The sequence below is a fragment of the Ambystoma mexicanum genome, chromosome 8 (genome assembly GCF_040938575.1).
Source record: "Ambystoma mexicanum isolate Mex_15411 chromosome 8, UKY_AmexF1_1, whole genome shotgun sequence".
Taxonomy (NCBI): domain Eukaryota; kingdom Metazoa; phylum Chordata; class Amphibia; order Caudata; family Ambystomatidae; genus Ambystoma; species Ambystoma mexicanum.
This window is the reverse complement of record NC_090929.1, coordinates 1,052,457,408-1,052,477,558: the sequence shown is the minus strand read 5'-3', so window position 1 is coordinate 1,052,477,558 and position 20,151 is coordinate 1,052,457,408. Positions and strand designations below refer to the sequence as shown.

The window sequence follows — 20,151 nt, the reverse complement described above, 5'->3', positions numbered from 1 at the left end:
TCTTGTCCACTACCCCGGGGGCCTTTAAACATACCATGATCTTGTTTTTTGCATCTCTGCAGGTTTCATCATACCAACCTGAAGTGGCTATTTCATGTTTTTTTACTCTAGAGGAAGACCCTTAGAAGTACTTTTCTTTGCTAACAGCCATCCAGCCCTGCGGGAAATTCCACCTAACCAGATACCACTAATTTTCAGTGGATTAATAGCTGGCATGTATTTGGGAAATGTATGCGACAGCTGTGGAGAAAAGGTCAGTTGATTGCAGTAGGGTTGTTAAATGGTTTCCTTGTGTCGAATGGTCTCTTTTGGTTTCAGTTTAAATGGTTGCCTCCAAGCTTAAGGGATGCCAACACTCCAAACCTCAGTCACAGCCGCTGGACCTGGGCTCAGATGTTTGTAGTGTGCAGCGTTCAGAGACCTCAGTCTGTGGGTTTTAACTCAGTGACCCTCTCAGTTCAAGGGGTTCTGACTTTAGGTTAGTTCTCCCCTCATCGCAAAGGGCTGAACCCGAGATCAAGCTTGTCTGTGGACACTCGAATAAGAACCTTCAGTGTTTTTTTTTTTTAAATCGGAGTGGCTCTGCATCGGAGATCCTTTTAATCTGATGGGCTTCGACTTGGAGACCATCCATGTGTGTGTGACAGATTCTGACTAAGCAGTACGGACTGTGATCCTCCACCCCCAACCCCTCTCCAAGTCATATGAGGGGCCTAGGACTCAAAAGAATCAACTGGTCAATGGGTTCTTGAGCAAAGACAGCCCAAGTCTTGGGCATCAGGACTGAGTCTCTCCTAGTTGTAGGGGCCCAAACTTGGATACCCTCCTTTTCTATGTAGCACTGACACAGAGCCCCTACAACTCGCACAGGCTTAGTAAATCATACTGAAATATGCAGGATCCAAGGAGTACTCAGGCCAGGAAAGTCCTTTATTTTTAATTAAAACCTACCTTACACTTATGTACAAAAATCGGGAGACCCAGTGGTGCTCACCATCCAACTGTGAACGGTCCTGTGTGGAACCCACCAGTAGTGAACATTCCACTCACAGCTCCACACGATATAACTCACTATGATCTCACACTGTGACACATACAAAGAGGAAAGGAGAGGAAACCTACCACACAGAACCTCCTAAACTGGGGAGCGTAGCCTCTAAAACCATTTGCTGAAAAGGCTAGGTATGAATTTCCAATGACTCAAGATTATGAAAAGTGTTCTGGGCTTTTCAGGGTTCGAAACTGAGGGCAATGGTGGGCCATCTAGCTCCTGCTTGCAGCCAAGCAGAGCTTGGTTAGCCTGACACCAACCACTACCCGGAGCTACTTTTGGCTGCACAGGACAACTGATGCCACTACCCGGAGCTACTTTTGGCTGCACAGGAAAACTGATGCCAAACAAACACCTATGTGAATATTAATCTGCATTTGGGATAATCTAAAAATAATTATTGGGAGACATCTATACAACATTTACAAACATAGCTGGTCATACATTATAGATAAATTCTATGTTTGCATTTTATGTGAAAGTTAGATTTGTGGAATCCTCCTCCTTCCCCAGTGGAAGCTCCTGGTCAATGGGTAATGCTGGCTACCCGGGGGTAGTAGCTTTTAGCTCCTGCTTTGACAATCTTAATTTCAATCCCTGCTTTTGCTTTTCAGATATAATCAAGAGCTATTCCTGGCTAAATGTGGGGGGAACTAACAGCTTCTGAAGTCACTGCCACGAGTACCTCATCCAGAGCGGTGTTCTTTCTTTGCATTCTTTCCTGCAGTCATCATCAAACTGCAGGTACCAGAACGTAAAGCATAATGGAGCAGCTCATGAGGGATTTGCACCCGACAGAGGGAAGGTTAAGATTTTAGCCTGCCTGTGCCTGGGCTCTAGTGCACAACTCAAAGTTAAATGGACAGAGCTCTCTGGTGCAGAGATCATGAGGCAGGCCTTCATAATTACTAAAAATCCCTGTAGACTTGCGGGGCAACTTCCTTAGTTTGCATACTCCACCTAAGAGAATGATTAACGCCTTTATGAGCCAAATACACAATTATAGCTTCTCGAACTTTAGGACACTTGCCGAGCTTTTTCCTGGAAACAGTGAAGCTAAATAATCTGGCTGCAACAGTAACATGTGCAGCCAACCGCCTCTGCCTTCATTCTGCAGCATAGTTCTACACGACGCACAGCAACGCCACCAATAGTGGCAGAAGGGCACTGCGCAAGACCACTTAAACGAGTGTGGTGTGCACCCCATCACGAGATATGCGTCTTGGCCTCTGCACAGCAGAACAAAGTGAAGCCGGCCGAAGAGAACACCAATGCCCACTTGAGAAAAGTCAAAGTGCAGGTGGGAGGGCCTTTGCTCGAAATGGTTGAATCGTCTTGTCACCAGCACGCAGTGTGGTACGCTTCATATTGGTCAGTGACTAAACCATGAGCTACAAGAGAAAATGTGAAACCTCTTTCTTTGCTAGAAACACGAGGCCTCGTTTAATTCAATGCAAGATGCATTTTTAGAACCTCTTTTGCTCACTAGACACTCATACCACCGCAAGATACCAACAAACAGTATTTACATACTCCCATTTGTACACCCATCTGTGTTGTCATTTTCCCAGCAATCGGCCCACGAGGCCTCCCTCACACTAAACAGTCGGGCATTTAGCAAGGAATGCCCTAAGTGACTAATCTCAGGTGGTACCCTTTTTGTGTTGGCTGGTCAGGACTCAGGAGCGAGGGATTGTTGGGTCCAAGGATGGCTTCCATTACATACGGGTTGTATCCGTGCGCATGCACCGGGGTGCATGCAAAATGGCTCACCATGCACAATGCATGCTCACAGATACAGGGAGAGAGAAGCTGTGTTTCAACAGAAAAGGTCTAGTGTAGGTGCACTGCAACTACGACTTTTTACATTTCTCTACACAAGCTTCACAGCGCATACCTGGTCGGAATACACAGCGGCAATGACTACCAATTATTAAATCACAAAAGCCTTTTAAAAAAAGAAGGTGCGTTATTAGCAACTTCAAAGCACTCATTACACAGACTTCAGAAGGGCTAACAAGTAGAGTTGGCCTTGCCAGGATTCAAATTGGTGGCCGGCAGAATGCACGTCGGTCGCTAGAGCAACAGTCAACTCCCAGAGCGGTCTTACCGGTTCGATAAATGCTGACTGAAAGGAGACACATGGATGGCGTCCGCACCCTGCTGCGGTTCACCGGGGTCATCCCAGGTGCAGGACATTGCTAGGCAGCGCACAGCCTACTAATTACACGTGCAAAGGACCAGGGCAGGCGACGATTCAAAGGAGACATCCCTAACCGGTTTCCTTTACAGTGGCTGGATCTGTACATCTGGGCTGCAGAAGGGTTGGACGCTATGGTTCGTATAGAAACCCGCCACCTATAGATTAGGGTGTTCGATGTCCGCCCCTCCGAGGTGATCAGGGCCTCAGAATCTTCCTTGTAATGCACAGATTACAAATTGTGTTTTTTGGTTAATGATGTTTAACTATTCCTACTTTGTAAATTAAAATGATGAATGTTTGTGAAAAGTTTAAATGTGTTTTAAAACCAAATCACAATACAAAATAAAATGCACCGATGCTTACAATATTTGTACCTGCTCTCAGAACCAGGCCATTTTTGGCTTTGCCATATAGTGCATGGAAGCGAACGATCCATGTAAAGTGGCATGATAAGCTATGTCACACTTCCCATTGCCATGTGAAATCTAGCTGTAAGGGACACTACATGGTCTTCAGCTTTACCGCTGATCCCCAGTTTATGCTCCGAGCTTTGGATTCATTTAGGGCTGGTCTCTGCCACCCCCGTTTGGTGTCTATGTATTAAACTTCAGTGTTGATCCTACTAACCTAGTGAGGACTACCACTGGCGACTACCAATAGCTTCTAGTTCTTTTGGAAACGCAACTGCCTCAATCACACCCTTCCCCTCCGATGTAAAGAGGGTTAATACCACAAGCCCCTCCCCTCCTGGTTTCCAACACAATTATGATCGACATCTCTGGAACATCTCCAGGTGGTTCGTCTTTCTAAAAACGTGCAAGCTGGCTCGGGAGGATAGCTCAGCGGCAACATGCTCGCCTTGGAAGCAAGATGACACGGAGCAACACAGGTTTGATCCCCGGGTCTGCGCTCAGAAACTTCTGGGTATTAAGCAGATTATATCATATCGTAGAAGTGGAAAGAGTACTCCAGGTGAATCCTCCAGAAATTGACAGTTTGCCCGTTGCTACTGAGCGATACCATCGTTGGTACAATTGGGGGTAATTCACCTCTAGTGGCAGGGTGCCAAGTCAGGTCAGTGCTATTTTGGGACTCTCAATCAATTGTATGTTGGTGGCGGGAAGCAGAAGGGAGGAGGTCTCTGGGACTCATTGAAGTCTGGACCGCAAGCGCTAAGCCCACTCTTGGTTGTCAGGACATGGCAACAAAAAATGCACTTGAAGATTGGGAATCCAAAGTGGCTACTCTGCCGGAAAAATCGCTTAGCAGGTTGAGCACTTGCTGCTGTAAACTGTGTGGGATTAGCAGGTCACGGGTTCGAGTCCCGGCAAGGCCAAGCCAACCTTTCATGCTTCCGAGGTCGATAAAGGAGTACCAACTTCGGTTGGGTGATATTGTATGTAAATAGTTTCTATGCAAAGCACTGGTGAAAGCACTAGAACATCATCGTTATCTGGTGCGGTTGGGGCAGCAATAGACCAGACCCGAACACCCCAATCAGATCTTTTCTCAGCTGTTTATCTTACCACAACTGCCATTTCATAGGCTAGCACAGGTACCCCTGGAAGCAGAATTTTAATGCAGAGCCGAACAGAAGGACATTCTGATTAGACATCAGCATGAGGAAAAGGAGAGGGTGGGAGGCAATCAGTAAAAAAAATAATAAAGGCCTTCCAAGGCCTTCTAGAGCAACACAGAGGAGAGTGATGACAGAGCAAATATTATCCAGTTGTCCCACAAAGTGGCTCCAGTGATCATGTTCGAAATCTGTTGGCGTGGTGCCGAGGAGGATCAGTGAAACATCTACAAGTTGCAGAACTTCAGTATCCGATAAGGAGCACAAGAGGATGGGGGGGAGAATTGATCCTCCAACCCCACTGAGAAGCACCCCAACAAATGTGAAAGTGTGTGTTAAAAGAAAAACATGCACTGCAAAAGGCGTCCTTTCTGGTCCAGCTGAGAGAAGGAACTACGTGTGGAAGTGGGTGCCCGTATAGGAGGGGGTGAACCCTATATGAGAGGAGAATGGCCAGCTCAGGCATGCATTGTATTTTTTTTCCCCCATGCTTTGCAATAAATGCTCCTTTCCCTACATCACAGGTATGGATTTCCCATGGGTCAGGATGCAGCAACCCAGTAACCTGCTCACACTCCCCTGTGCCTTCTGTCTTTGGTGGCAAACTCTGTGTGATAGGATCTCAGCCAGCGTCGGTGGACAAGGTCGTGGTCATGGATCATGCAGCTGCACCAAAGGAGCATGACGAAGCACGGCTACATGCTTGTAGGACCATGTGGTCTCAAAGGCAGAGGTGTTTCTAAGGGGGGGGGGACTAAAGCCCCAGGTCTTTTGGTTGTAGCCCCGAATAGAAGTTCAGGTGCTACAACCAAAATGCTAGCTAGCCCCGAGTCCCAGCCAGTCCCGACATTAGCATAGCCCCTGATCTTTTCCAGACCTAGCAACATCCCTGCTCAAAGGCAGGTCTGTTGGCTCTCTTTTTGCCATCAAAGGCAGAAAATGTGGTCACATGCCCGTTGGAAGGTATGTGCAAAAGGTTGCAGACAAGATCTGCATAAATCCAGAAAGTCACCGAAAACCCACAACCCCTTTCAATTATTGCTTCCAGGCTCTTCTCCCCCTGCACCCAATCATTAAGCGGCTGTTCCCACCGCTCACGAAGATCTAGGTCTCAATGGCTCTGGATGTTATGGAGGAGGTGTCTGCTGCAAATACGTGGCCAGACTTCTTTGGAAGCGGAAAGACAGGAGGATGCTGTACCTATTCTGAACAGCTACTGTGCACGATAGCCATGCACTTCTGGATGGTGAGAGCACTGCAGATCAACAGGTCACTTCAACTGGCTGACTGGCTGTCCGTGACAGGCCTAAAAGAGGCAAATTCGTGCATCTGTATAGATCCTTCAACGTAATGGATTTAAAACATGTGAACCTAGGTGAGAAGTAATGGAGCGCTGCACAAAGGGGATCACCCAAGGGTTACAAGGAGGGCAAAGGGGTGGCCAAGGACCTGGTGTGTGTAGGGGAAGTAGGAGGCAGGGGATGGGGGGGCATAAGTAAACTCCATTAGGGGCGGAAGGGTTGAGTGGAGCTGTCAGTGAGGTATGGTTTTCAGGCTCTTCCAGAAGCGTAGAGTGGAGGGGCCAAGTCTCATCCGCACAGGGGAATAGCAGGAAAAGGCCAATGGCCTGCCCCCTCACCCCTGCCCTCTAGCAGTGGTTTCCAGCATGGCAATGTTGTGGTTTGATGAATCAGCCAGTACAGCTCCATTAGGGTAGGCTGGGAGGGGGGGGTGGGGTTGAAATGTCTGTCCTGTGATGAGGGTTGACAGATTTCATTCAGAGGGGCCAACATCGAATCTGGGACTCCTAGTTTCTACCATCCAGGTAGGAGACGACCAGCACTGTTCTAGAACACTCGGTAGGGATTAAAGCCTTGACTTTGCGGAGGAACACAAGCTGGCAGCATGCTGCTTGTGTCTTCTTGGCCATGCGAGCCTTGAACAGGTCACAGTTGATAATATAGCAGAGGGATTTTGCACTCGTGAAAGTTGAAGCCTGAAACAATACAGCGGCCTGCCAGCCAATTCTAGGCTTGACGGTGCTTGGCAGGCAGGGTTCTTGGCTGGAGAGAAACATTTTTTAGATTGAAGCATTTCCATTTGGCCTTTGCATAGCCCACAAATCTTCACCAAGGTTCGGTCAGGGGTCGCCTCTCTGGTTCATCAGCAGGGGATAAACATTTGCCCCAGGCTAGGGCGGGTGATCGGACCCTTGACATAGGTGCAGGCGCTGCTTTATTCCAATCTCTTTTCAACCATTTGCATTCTTGGGACAAAATGTTCAAAGGATCCTCAATGGTATGGAGACATGTGCATGAAAAGGTCAAATGCAGCATCAGTGCTGTTCCAAAGACTGGATTTAGTCAGAAAAGAAGCGATGTTGGCCATGCCACATCCTTCCCACAAGCACTGCATCATTAACAGAAGCGCCAGAAGAGAGGCCCTTTGGAGTCAGGCTTTGCTCAAGAACATTTTTTTCCTTAACAGCAACTTCTGACATCTTCCATTAATGAACTCTGGGTGCTTTGCAGTATCAGATCTCTGGAAGAAGGACACCAGAGATGTCAGAGTAAGTACAAGTTACTCCCGTCTGACAGATACCCAACCTGCCATCCTGCATTCTCTGGGCTATCATAGCATGTTTGCAGAGCGCTTGGTCACACCGACCGGGGTATCTTGGCGCTATCAGATGTTTGTTGCCCACACAGTATTGATGTTATCGACCACAAAATGGACTGAGGGCTGAGCGGGCCTGCCTGGGTTCAAACCTTTGACCATGAGGTCAAACGCAGGGCCCTGTCGTGCATGCATCAATCAAGTGAGCCACTGACCTGGCCACCAAATTTGGCATTAGGGGAGAAAATGTGGAAGCTTTAGGTGGGGGGCAGGAGTGGTGAAGCTTCACACTATAAGGTATATAAGAAATTCTCCACATTACCAAGGGTACAGCTTTAAGCCGTGGTACATGGACTTCCAGTACAAGAGTCACTACCCGGAGTTGTACCCAACCCTACATATTTGTCCCAAATAAATGTAAAAAAGGCAGATGTATTGCTGGAGGGTCATGTGGGAAGGGGCTCAAGGTAAAAAAAAGGGCAAACTGGACAGGATGGCCATGCCACAGTCTCATCAGTGTCCAGGTACAAAGTAGGACTGGCAAGTGCCAGGCAGGGCTGAAAGGTCTTGTTCCACTGCCGGGTGCCATTTTGGAGACTCGGCTGCATGGAGCGTATCCGAAACTTCCCCTTGAAAGCGTAAAGCTCAGCATTCATGATGTTTCAGTCTTTCCTAAGTTCAGAAGGTGTTGATTTGGCCCAATGGGTTTCCAAGCATGAAACTGTGGGCACTTGCATGTAAAGACAGGACTTCCTTCTTGGGGACGGATACCACATCTGTGGTTTTCTGGGTAACAGCCTGCGCGGAGAAGGTCTGCCCAGCCACAAGGCACACGGTTACGAGGCTAGGGATTTTGAATACAGACGCTACTATTGCAGACAGATTACCATCTATTTGGAGGAGGGGGCCGAAGAGGCAAATGGCAACGTGGGAGGTGTATGAGAAAGGCCAAATACCCATACAGAATCTCCAAACACCACAGAGATTTGGGCCCATCGATAAAAGGCAGACATTCAACAGAGCCGAGGAGCTTTGTATCCCATTCGAAAGGGTGTCTTGTTTTCAAACCCCTGCCCCCCCCTCCCCAAACCCAAATGCCACAGTCAAGGACTGCTATGGCTGGCATGTACATAACTGCTAGAGTGGCAGAAGTGACACGTGCATCCATACAGCACTTTGCATTCTAGGGCTTCACCCCCCCCCCCCCCAATCCCCTATCCTAATTGGTGATGTACATTTATTTATTTTTTAATTTTGTAGGGCACACTACAGTCCAAGGACATCGAGGCGCTGTTGCAAGTAAATGTCTTAGTTACAGGTACAAGGCTTTGCTAGAGGTTACAGGTGGCAAAGGCTTTAAAAAAAACAAAAACGAGGTGCAACAAAAGCATGGCTCACTGCGAGTTACAGATAGAGACTTTGCCAGCAGCAGTAGAAGGCAGCAAGGCCATTTGGGCCCATTTATATGAACACAATGGTTTGATTAGCTTTCCTGAAGGCTGTGTGTGAGTCAGTGTTTCTCACGTGCGGTGGTAGAAGTTCCAATGGGTCGCGGCAAGGACAGGGAAAGTAGACCCTCCTGCGCGGGTCCCTCTGTGTTTTGGGGGTGGCGATTCGGTTAGTGTAGGCGGTTCTGGTGGGTCTGTCCGAAGTGGGTTTGCAATGTTATGGAAACATTTGTGCGTGATGGCAAGAGTTTTGAAGATGAGGAGCTCCTTGATAGGGAGCCAGTGGACCAGCCTCCTGGTTGCTGAGATATGATATCTTTTTTTATGTTCCCTTTTACATGTCTAGGTATGCAAAATGTTACATGCCTAAAAGCAAGAACTTGCTGTGGGTGTCGCACAGGATATGTGGCTAGGTGGCAGTTATGCAAATGAGGTGATTAGACATTGCTCTACTGGCCATATGCCAGGCTGAAGGAAACGCCAACATGCCGGCCTTGCGCAACCAGGGAAGACCCACAGTGGGTCAAATGGAGGAGCGGCATGTCCACTTTCAAAGAAAAACACACGAATGGTAGAATGGATTTAAACCCCTTCCTGAGAGAACTCGAGAAGGATGAGAAAACATATGCACGGATAGCAGAGCAAGCATGATCACTGGAACCCGCCATTTCATTACACAGCCTGCTACGACTCAAGGAAACCTGCTTACCTGACACATGAAATTAGGAATGACACGGTGGAAGGTGGACCCTCTGTAGCCAAAGCCATGCTCTCCTGTGCACAGTGCACGGAAATTTTCTGGAATTAAAAAACAAAGCACCCTTTGTAAGTAGCCTGTGGAAAAAGTGTGCACTACAGAAGAACCCTGCACTGCGCATAATGTGAATTACAGGGATTAGATGCTCTACAAGCAACTACCATCTCACTCAGCAAAGCAAGTTTGAAGCACACTGGGCCAATGCAAAGCATTAATAGTGGTGTGGAATAGTTAAGGCCCCAGTGTTCACAAACTGGCACTGTTAAAAGCCACATGCTAAAATCTCGCAAGCACTAACTGGTCGATCAGAGGCAGTCTGCTCGCTTGAACCCTCCAGCATAAGGTGCAAGTGGAGTTCTAGCCTCTAGGATGGAGCCCCACAAGGAGCAATTTGTTCAATACTAGTTTTTCTTGTTGGAGTCTTTGGGCAGAGCCCTACTCGAGGTGTAAGGGTGTCTGGATCCCAGGTTTACGGTTCTGTGCTGGTTTGCGAATACAGTTATTCTGCCTGTAAAATTATCTAGTGAGATGTTCCCAGGGCTCGAGCTTGTGCTCAAAAACTGCAACAATTCGTGGAATTAGGCTTCGTTTTTAGGTTTTTATTTCTTTTCTTTGAGGTTGAGAAACATATTCGTCGTTTGGGATTATGGAATAAAACACAGACACTGGATATGTTTTTCTGAAGCATAAGGAAAAGAATAAATACAAAGTATTCTCCTCAAGATCACAAGTGAATGTTGCAATTATTTGGTGCAAACTCGAGCCTTTGGGAGCAGCAGCCTAAATAAAGCAGAGAATACTTTAACTAGTCAGCTTCGGGTCTCTTCTCTGCCTCCTTCCATCAGCGACCTCATAACATCCTTCACCCGGGTTGACTGGATCTCTTGACTGCTTTTATCCAGATGGGATTACACATGGAGATCAGAAATGGGAAAGATTTCTAAAGCCATCCTGTGTACGAGAAATCCAAAGGGCTTCCCCAAATTGTGTTCAAGGGCATATCCACCACATGCTGGTTATTCACATGCACGGAATTGAAGGGAACTGCTGATATTTACAGCAAAATGCCAGTTCTTGTCGAAGCAGAAACCTGTGGAATTGCCCTCCATTCTGCAACCAGCCAGAACATTTGCCAGAATTACCTTGGAGTGGTCAATAATGCGGCGGTCGAATTTTTGGTGTAAGCAAATCATTCCTTTCCCCAATCCAGTGCTATCTGGTTAGGTCCATACCTTGATTATTTGCTGGCGGCACAGAATTAACAACCTCCTAGCTTCCTACTCCATTTCCTGGTCTTTCTTCCTCAATTTGGGTTCCAGATCACGCGCACTGCCCCCTTCCATGGAAGACCGGAGCATTTATTGGTTTCTGCTACGTTGCCCTCTTCAATCATCCCAGTTATTTGCTCCCTCTCCTCTTACTTCACGGTCTCAGTGTTTTTCTGACCATCAGGCACCTACAGATATTTCCCCCCTCAATACACCCTTCCAATATCCTCTCCCACAATTCCCCCATATGACATGGTCACTGAAAATACCAACCAATATTTATTTTTTCATAATGTAATGAACCACTAGTCTGTCAAGTATACAATTTCCCACAAATATATACTCTTCGTTACCAGGACCTTTTCAAAATAGCCTTTCCTTCAAACAGTAGCTCTTAGTAGAGGATCTTGTACAAATTAGAAGAATGTGGCAGCGTCCCACAACCACCCAACCACCTTTGGGAGAAAAGACCCCACAAAATCTGTGCTGAGAAATTGCAGGAATCCTTTTGAGAAATGCCAAATGCAGTCCTTAGCATAGTGGCTCTATAGTACTGCTATTGCCAGAACATTAATCTTCACTCAGCACAGTAGCCCAATAGAATTCTATTTCCCAGAATGCATTCTGGCTCATTCAGTAAAGGATGCCTCTCAAAGGACAGCCTGTACCATAACTGGTTTTCCCTTAGGGTGTCGGTCTGTGGACGATCTGCACTAGCACTCCTTTGCCCAACACCATCAACCATCCACTGGTTGTCCCAAAGGAGGGGCAGGGGGAAGCATACAGGGCAGGCATGCATGGTCTATAGATGAACTAACTTGCTCAGTTCAGGGAGGAGACGCAGTCAGATATCGAGAACCCAATGCCCAACAACTACTTGGGCATTCCCACCATAGTACGAGGAATCTTTCATGAAAGGGGATGCACTTGATCAATGAACCAGTACAATGAACCGGTCTCCAAAGATGTTTTCAAATGTATTAGATCTGGCTTAGATCTAAAGCAGTTCTTAGGCCGACCTAAAAAAAATATGGAGGGGAAGAATGCTCCTCACTTCAGCATGACTTTCCCTCTCTAGGCTTTGAGTGATTTCATGGAACATAAAAAAAAATCTTACCCGCAGTCTTGGGAACCACATCGGACTTCAACTGAAAGAAAGAAGAAGAAAAAAAAAAAAAAGCTCATTATTGCTTGTTAAATTTTCAAATGCACAATCAGTCTAATTTTAATTGACTTTTAAAAAAAAAACAGTTTTTCTCAATAGCAAGTCAATCTGAAATCCCTTCCTGGATGTTGCAAGGGCATGAAGCGTAAAATCAGCTCAGACATTTTTCTGGCTTGTCCACATCCAATTTTGAGGAGGGCAGAGAGGCTCGAATCGCTGTGCATCACACCTCATTTTTACACCAGTTCCCCCACTTCAAAATGTGTTCATAAACATTACCCCCAGTGCACTTTAATTGCTTGATGTTACTTCAGTGTGACAGGGGTAAAACGTTCAAGATGCAAGCTACTAGCAGGCAAACACATTCACTCACCTTACGCACTCATCACATGCACAAAACACACCATTACACATCGGGCAAGAGTCAGTCGCCTCTAGCCATTGGCGAGCGTTGAATGCCAATTGAGGCCCATCAGTGAGATTAGCCGCTTGGTGTTCCCCCCGCCATAGGCGGGTTGGTACGGTTATTGGTCATGATGCTTCGTGCCCGTTTCGGGAATTCAACTGTGTGTGCCCCTTACAGATACACTTCCTACTTTACACCACACCCACTTGAACTACAATTCAGCATACCATTCCAATACACGCTAAGCCATGAGAACTCCTACATCTCTCCCAACTAAATTCTGTACCACAGTCACAGCATCCTCGCACTACGGACAAATCTATCTCGCATTTTCTTCTCGGCCACAGCCAACAAAAGCCAACCAACTTTTCTTGTACATCTCATAGCACTAAAAACCCATACACTTGGCAGTGTGAATGGTTTGCAAGCCAGCAACCTATACTGTAAAAGGTTTGCGGCGTTCATAAGGATTCGTGGTAATGCCGGCCGCCATGCACGTTCATGGTGGCCGGCATGTATGATTCAGGGCGTTAAAAGGCCTGGAAACGACAATCCCCCGGAGAAGGGTACGCAGAGGCTACCTGGTGATGTCCTTTCCAAGGTGGGAAAGGGGGGGGGGGGTTTACTCTTACAATGAGCCCTCATCCCGTTTGCCAGATTCTGCATTTAACTCAATGCTAGAAGCACCTCGTTCCAAAGAAGAGTAATTGATTATGCAGAAAGAGGGAGCTTGTATGTACATGTGCATGTAGTTTCCTAAACAGGTTTCAAATAACTGGAGTGGGGAAAAGTCACTACTGTCAATTTTCCGCATTTGAGATATGGACCATTTAGCAATAAAAGCGTATCAGATGAGCACCACAAAGGAATCAGCTTTTACACCGCATGGGGCATTTACACACCTTCTGTGATAGAAACTGGCAATACCCCAGGCAAGAGGTAACCTCAGGATTCTTTAAGCCCTTACCCCCCCCCCCCACGTTCAGGGGAGGCAGTGTTGATAACAGCCTGCCTGAAAATAAGCGAGGCCCAAGCTTTGCTCGGGACGCAGCGCTGTCTCGTGGCCATTACCAGCCCCGTCTGCCCCCAAATGGCGCTTTGAAACACTATTCAGTTGTGTAAGCGCCCGACAAATGCTCATTAAAATAAAAAATAAAAAAGGGAGTGATGGGTGGGGGTTGGGGGAGGGACCTTCTCTCAGGGCACACATAGTTGCTTTTCCCCCTTTTATTGGGGAGGGGGGGTGGGGGGTGAACATCCAGGAGGGGTGGGGACCAATTTCACGTGCATGCTGATTTCCCATTTAAAAACAAAAAGCCTACACATCTAAACAGGATACACCTTAAAATAGAAAAGTGGCATAGTCCCTTCTCCATTTCCACCACAAGCAACAGGTATGCACAGATGGAACTTTTGGAAGGAAGGCGGCAGGGTGGTGCATAATCCAGAGGCGGACAGGGGGACAAGCAGGGCCCGCGGCTGACAGTGAAACCAAGATGGCAGCTAGGGGAGAGGGCAGTGCTTTAAGTGGGGTAAGAAATTGAGGGGGGGCCCTGGTTTGGGGGTGTGGCTTCCATTGTGGGAGTGGCCTAAAAGTGCACAAATCATAGTAAGGTGCGCAAACAAATATATAAATGTATTTGAGCATTTATATATTTGTTTGCGTACTACTATGGTTTGTGACTTTTCAAGCCTTCTTTTATATACATAGCAATGTTACATATTTCTATGTTTATAAAAGGTGGCTTGTAAGTGCACAAAGCATAGTAAATTACGCACACTTGTGTGCTTACCTTACTATGGTCTGTGTACTTTTCAAGCTGCCTTTTATAAACATAGACATTTGTAACATATGTATATGTTTATAAAAGACGGCTTGAAAAGTAGGCATCTTTTATAAAGCGTTGAGGACGGACAAAACCCAAGGTGGCTTTGTCCGTCGACAAAGCTTTATAAAAGATGCCTTGAATTGTGTACGTTTCAAGCGGTCTGTTATAAACATAGAAATATTTCTACGTTTATAAAAGATGGCTTAAACGTACACAGTTGAAGGCATCTTTTATAAAGCCTTGCCAAAGGAGAAAGGCGCCTCGAGCTCAGTGATCTCTGCTTTGAGCAGAGATCACAGACCCTGAGGCGTCTTTCACCCTCTGCGAACCCGCGGGCTCCGTGATCTAATCTGCATATTTGATCATGGAGCCCGCGGGTTCGCTGAGGGTCAGTGACCTGGCGAGGGAACACTAAAGGACTCTAGCTTCCTCTGATGGCCCCTCAGATGAGGGGTCATCAGAGAAAGTTACAGTGACTGACGGAAGTGCCAGCCAGGCACAGCAACGGTGTGCCTGGCTGGCACTTCTGTCAGCTTGCCTGACGTTAAAGTGGTGGGCGCATCTCCCGTCGCGGCTGCGGCCGCGGCGGGATAATGCGTCCTGCCATGGCGTGATGAGGTCGGGGGCCCCGGCAGGGCCCCGGCTCAGCCCCACTTTTTGGAGACTGCCGGGGCCCGGCCCCGGCAGGCCCCGGCCCACTTAAAGCACTGGGAGAGGGTCTGATAGGTCAGTCAGTCAGTGCCTCTTCCAAGGGTGTCCATAAGCGCCTATACACAGGCAAGGGTTTCAAAGCGCTCCGAAATCAAACTGCTGTTAAACACACAGGCCATTCTGCAGCTGAACAGTGGTAAACATGTACGAAAAAACGTAGTGGAACTAGGTTGCCTGCTGACCAGCCCCCCCCTCCCACTTACCCCATCACCACGCCCCTCCTACAGGCAATCCAAACCCCCAAACAGACACACCTGCTGTTAATGGAATGTTCAGTGCAGGGAACTGAAGTGCATGCAAGTTTCAACTTCTTCCTAGACTTGTATTTTAAAATTAAATCATTCCGGAACGGTTTCTTTTTAAAATAAATGAATAGGAACAGTCAAACCTAAAAAAAAAAAATTTAAAAATGTAATAAAGTAGAGGAGCACCGCTCCCAACCACTCCCGCCCACGTTGACCACTGCTGCTGAAGGAAAAGCACACTCTACTGTTGGAATGTCAATGGATGAAGAAACCCCACCCTCTAGCCCTTAGAATCAACACTGCAGCCGTGGCACATGCACAATACATCTATCAAGGGGCACGAAACTAACAGATCTCGACGGGGGCCCTCTAATGGTTCTTGAAACGACCAAATCAAACCAGCAAAACTACTCCTATGCAGCGAGATCAGGGGTCGAAATGGAGATTATGAGCAGGAACTAAAACTAGCTCCTGGGCGATATCGCCCATCACCTAGCAGGTAGGAACTAGCCCCAGAAACCAGGAGCTAGTACATAGCATGCCGCAAATTGAAGTTTTAAGTGAGAGGCATGTCACTTTTTCTCCATTATATACAATTCATAACACGTTAAATGTCTGAAATGTTTTCTTTTTATATACACAAGTTCCTACTAGGTACAGAAAGTGAATGTCACATAGATATGTTTGAATGGCACTGGTTCGCCTCTGGAGCCAAAAAGGTAGCTGCTGGTAGCTGTTGGTTTTATAAAACAGCCTCTCCTGGGCTTGAAGCTAATTAGCTCCCTGCAATTTTGAACCCTGGCGATTCATGAGACAAGTGGGCGGGCACAACAAGTGGGTGGGCACAACAAGTGGGCGGGCACAAGGTGGCTGCCACCCTCGAAATGTATCAAGCTAAGAGACTTGGCGAAGTCTCGGACTGACCCAACAGGTGGGGATTTTGCATCACTCCTGACCTAGTGACATTAGAAACCTCTGCTCCTCAAAAGGAGATGGGTGCCTAGCCAGGGTCAGCTCAGCCTCGCATCTTTCCGAGGTCGGTAAAAATGGACACCAGTTTTATTGGTTGGTCATACTTGTGCTGGCATTACGTTTAAGTGCTTAGACGTCTACTCTAAGACAGAAAAATAAATGAAGGGACCGATGGCCTTGACCCGAGATTCGCTTCACGGCAGGTTCATAATGTCTAACCGCCCCCACCCCCCCACCCCCAGGCTCCCTACTTGGACGGGTCGAACAGACCAGATTTCTTCCCGTCTCCCCTCACCCCATGCACCTGCCTCACCCCTAAAACCTTTCCAGCAACACCCTATTGTTTGCTATGTGAAGTTAATTAAGAGCATTTATCTGGAAAATGTACCCTGAAAATGCTATTTGTTAACATGAGTATGGATAACAGCATGCCAATTAATTATATTTATAATGGTTCTTTTATAAAAAAAAAAACATGCTTAATACCAGAGATTGGTTTCTAAGCACGGGGTTGGCTGTGGTGTTTTGCTTCCAAGACAAACGCGTTGCCCCTGAGCTATCCCCCCTCACCAATGACCCAATATGCCTAGAGAGTCCATGTAGAATAAAATGGTTGACGCACGTTAGAAACGTGCTGTCTCGCAGAGGAATGCCCCATGTTTGGACCGACGCCTAGCAAGTGTGCATTAAGCTGCACAGCTCATCTATAACACCCTTGCCTCAGGGACAGGGCAATGATGCAGGGCGATAGGAGTTCGAAACTCCCACCTGCCAACTCGTTCCTTAAATGGAGTACCATAAGTAGGTAATGATATTGACACGGATAATTGACGCGCTTTGAAGCCTTTCAGCGTGAAGAACTATGTGAAACCACCATCATATAATGCATTACTCAGCTTTTGTACTGCACTAGGCTACAGCCAGCGCTGGGCGTCTGGGAGAACAGAGGAGCAGGCCTCACGCAGCCCTGTGGTACAGACTTACCTCCACGTTAAAAGCGCTCCAGGGAAAGGAACGGCATTTCAGACGCCCCACCTTCCCATGGAAGTCTGTATTGAAGACTGAAACTGGAGTTGTCCCTCTTAATTCTTTAAAATGGAGGCTTTCTTTGCGATAATTGTACCCGAAACTGTGTACAGTTCCCCCGCTCTCCTCTGGATTATGCGGAAGAACATTGCGGTTGCCCTGGTTTCGGCAAAATGCACCGCCTGTTCGATCTCGCGCTTCGGGCCTGCGCTTTACATTGGGAATTTTACATACATCTGCAATTGACATTTTACACAAGACCCCGCAGCATAATTGCATTTAAATGACTATAACAGACTGTCCGGATGTCACTTTATTGTTCTGGATATAAGGTTTTAAATATTTTGTGGTGCTGGGATAATATGATCTGTGTTCCCTTCATACTCATTAGTTTCACTTCATGGGATTTCAACACCGGAAACACAATTTCAAAACACATGGCTGGCTTTCTTGCTGCATCAAGACACGATATAAGCAACCCTCCCACCCCCACCCACCATCTAACGCTGGTAAATCCCATAAAAGGTCCTTTCATCGCCGGATTTTTCAAGGGCTGCCACGCCGACGTGCACCAATATTCATCGAATCTTTAGGGGTGGCGGGTGGGAAAGGGCAGATAAGGGTTTGCAGCGAATGGGGCATTTGGCCCCCATCAAGGAATTTAAAAGAAATGTGATGAAAATGTCCACATTTAGAAAAAAACTCCCCCCTCTCCCCCCCTTGCCATCCCTCTCGCCTGCGTTTCCTGGCTCTGCGCCCCCAGGCAATCATCAACCAACCTTTACCACACTCGGTAGTGGGAATAAAAAAAATGTGAAAGGGGATCCCACAAGGGCCGGGGTGGGGCGGAGTTTGGAGGAGGGGCGGAGTTCCAAGGAGGCAAACATCAGAGGGGTTAGGGGGAGCTGGAAGGTGAACTCCGATCTTAAGATGTCCAAAATAGTTTAGAAATTGAGCAATTTCTTTCATGGCTTGAAAACTACACAAACCATAGTAATATACATACACACAAATATATAAATATAACATCTGCCTTGCACAACTGACATGCCTCATCTCCTTTTCCCCTCAACTTCCAGTGTTATGCAGACATTCAATTCTTTCAGACTTCCTGCTGACTCTCTCCCACCTTCTTACATCCCAGACTGCCGGTCTGCCATCCAGGCTTGGTTCTCTTCCAATGATCTCTACCTTAATGCCAGCAAAACTGAGATCCTTATAACTGGGACCACTGCTCCCTTCTTCCCTGCTCTGGTCATCCTCCCTGGGCTCTCCCCCTCCTTCTGAAGCCAGAAACCTTAAAGTCAGCTTTGGCTCCTTTTTATCCTTCGACCCTCACACGCAGGACATTGCCGAGAGGTCCCACTTCCAACTCTTCCTTCTCAAAAGAATTCTCCCATTTCTCACTTTTCCCCAGAAGCTCAATATTTCCCGAGCCCTGGTTCTCTCTAGGCTTGACTATTGCAACTGCCTCCTCCTCAATCTATCCTCTTCCACTCTGCGACACCCCCAGCTAATCCAGAATAGGACAGCCAGACTTATCCTTTGTCTTAAGCCCAGGGACCGCATCTATCCTGCCCTAAAAAGCCTCCACTGACTTTCAGTTGCTGCACGGATCAAATTCAAATCCCAATCCCTCTGCATCATCCACAAGGCTGACTGGGGCCGGGGACTACTCTATCTGCAACTGTCTTACCAAATACTCTCCTTCTACACCTCTACGCTCCTCTGGCACCAACTCTCTGTGTGCAAAGCATTCAGCTAAACAGAGCAGGAGGCTGCTCGCTTTCCTCAGTTGGTTCCTTCCTCTGGAACAGCCTACCCCCTCCTGCTGTATCTGGAGCAGGACCTTCTGAAGTTCCAAAATCACCTCAAGGCTCTCCTCTTTTCCTTCTTCCTTCCCCTGCTAATTCCAGAGTTGCTGTGATTGGTGTCTTGGACCCTTATACATCCACCGGGCCCCTGACCATTCACACCCAATCTCCCCAGCATCCGTCTTCCTTCCGCACTTGCCTCGGCTCACCTTCCGCACTGGAGATTCGCACTTTCCACCTAACGAGGCTCCTGGCGCATAGCACCTACTATACTCTGCACTTCACCTGTGGCTAACTCTCAAGCCTGGACACCTCAGCACCTACCCCACTGCCCTCTTCCTTCCTTCACTTGCATGTTCTGAATACTCACAAGGCATAGTAGGTTCGGCCACCCCTTCCTCACCCTTTATTTTTTGTATTTAATTGTACTGCTACCCTATGTCCTCTCCCAGCTGCGTTGGTGCTTTGAAACAGAATTTTATTTCCTGTATAAGTGCCTAACAAGCAAAAATTTAAAATAATATGATTTGTGCATTTTTCAAGCCATCTTCTCAAGACTACAACTACCAGAATCTATTTGGAAAAGGCAATGATCACCGAGCCCCCAGCTTTGCAGACTCGATAATCTAATGCTATGGGTGGACAGTGTGCTAGCACAGAGCAGTTTACATTACCGAATCTGGGGGCTCGATGAGCATTGTGTTTGTCAAATGGATTCTGTTCTGTGTGCACAGTGTGCCTTCTGCTCGGTCACAGGCTCTTTGACCCTTGAAGAACCTGGGGACTGTTCTCGGCAGGGGAGTATCCGGCATTGCAAGAGGGGTGGGGGAGCCATGAAAAAAGTCCTGTTACTTTTCTCCCCAAACGCAGTGCGCACAATTATCAGATCTCAACCGCACCCCCAAACCGGCCACTCCCTCCCCAATCTACTTTTTTGCTAACATTAGTGGCAGATGGCATTTTGACACATAACAAAATAAATAAAACTGCATGATTATTACATATGCAGGAAACCCATCTCTATAGAGCCTCAAGACCTCTCTCTTTACCTCGCTTCCTCCTCC

The 20,151-nt window shown here is 47.4% G+C and overlaps 1 protein-coding gene across 1 annotated transcript in view; it reads right to left on the bottom strand.

Annotated features, from left to right (window-relative positions):
- PPIF (peptidylprolyl isomerase F) overlaps positions 1–20,151 on the bottom strand; it is a 79,477-nt gene that overhangs the window by 25,639 nt on the left and 33,687 nt on the right. The window contains exons 2-3 of the mRNA XM_069611025.1: positions 12,037–12,067; positions 9,604–9,692 (exon numbers count right to left, since the gene is read on the bottom strand). Coding sequence (XP_069467126.1) covers positions 9,604–9,692; positions 12,037–12,067 — 120 coding nt within the window. The remainder of the gene's footprint in view (positions 1–9,603; positions 9,693–12,036; positions 12,068–20,151) is intronic.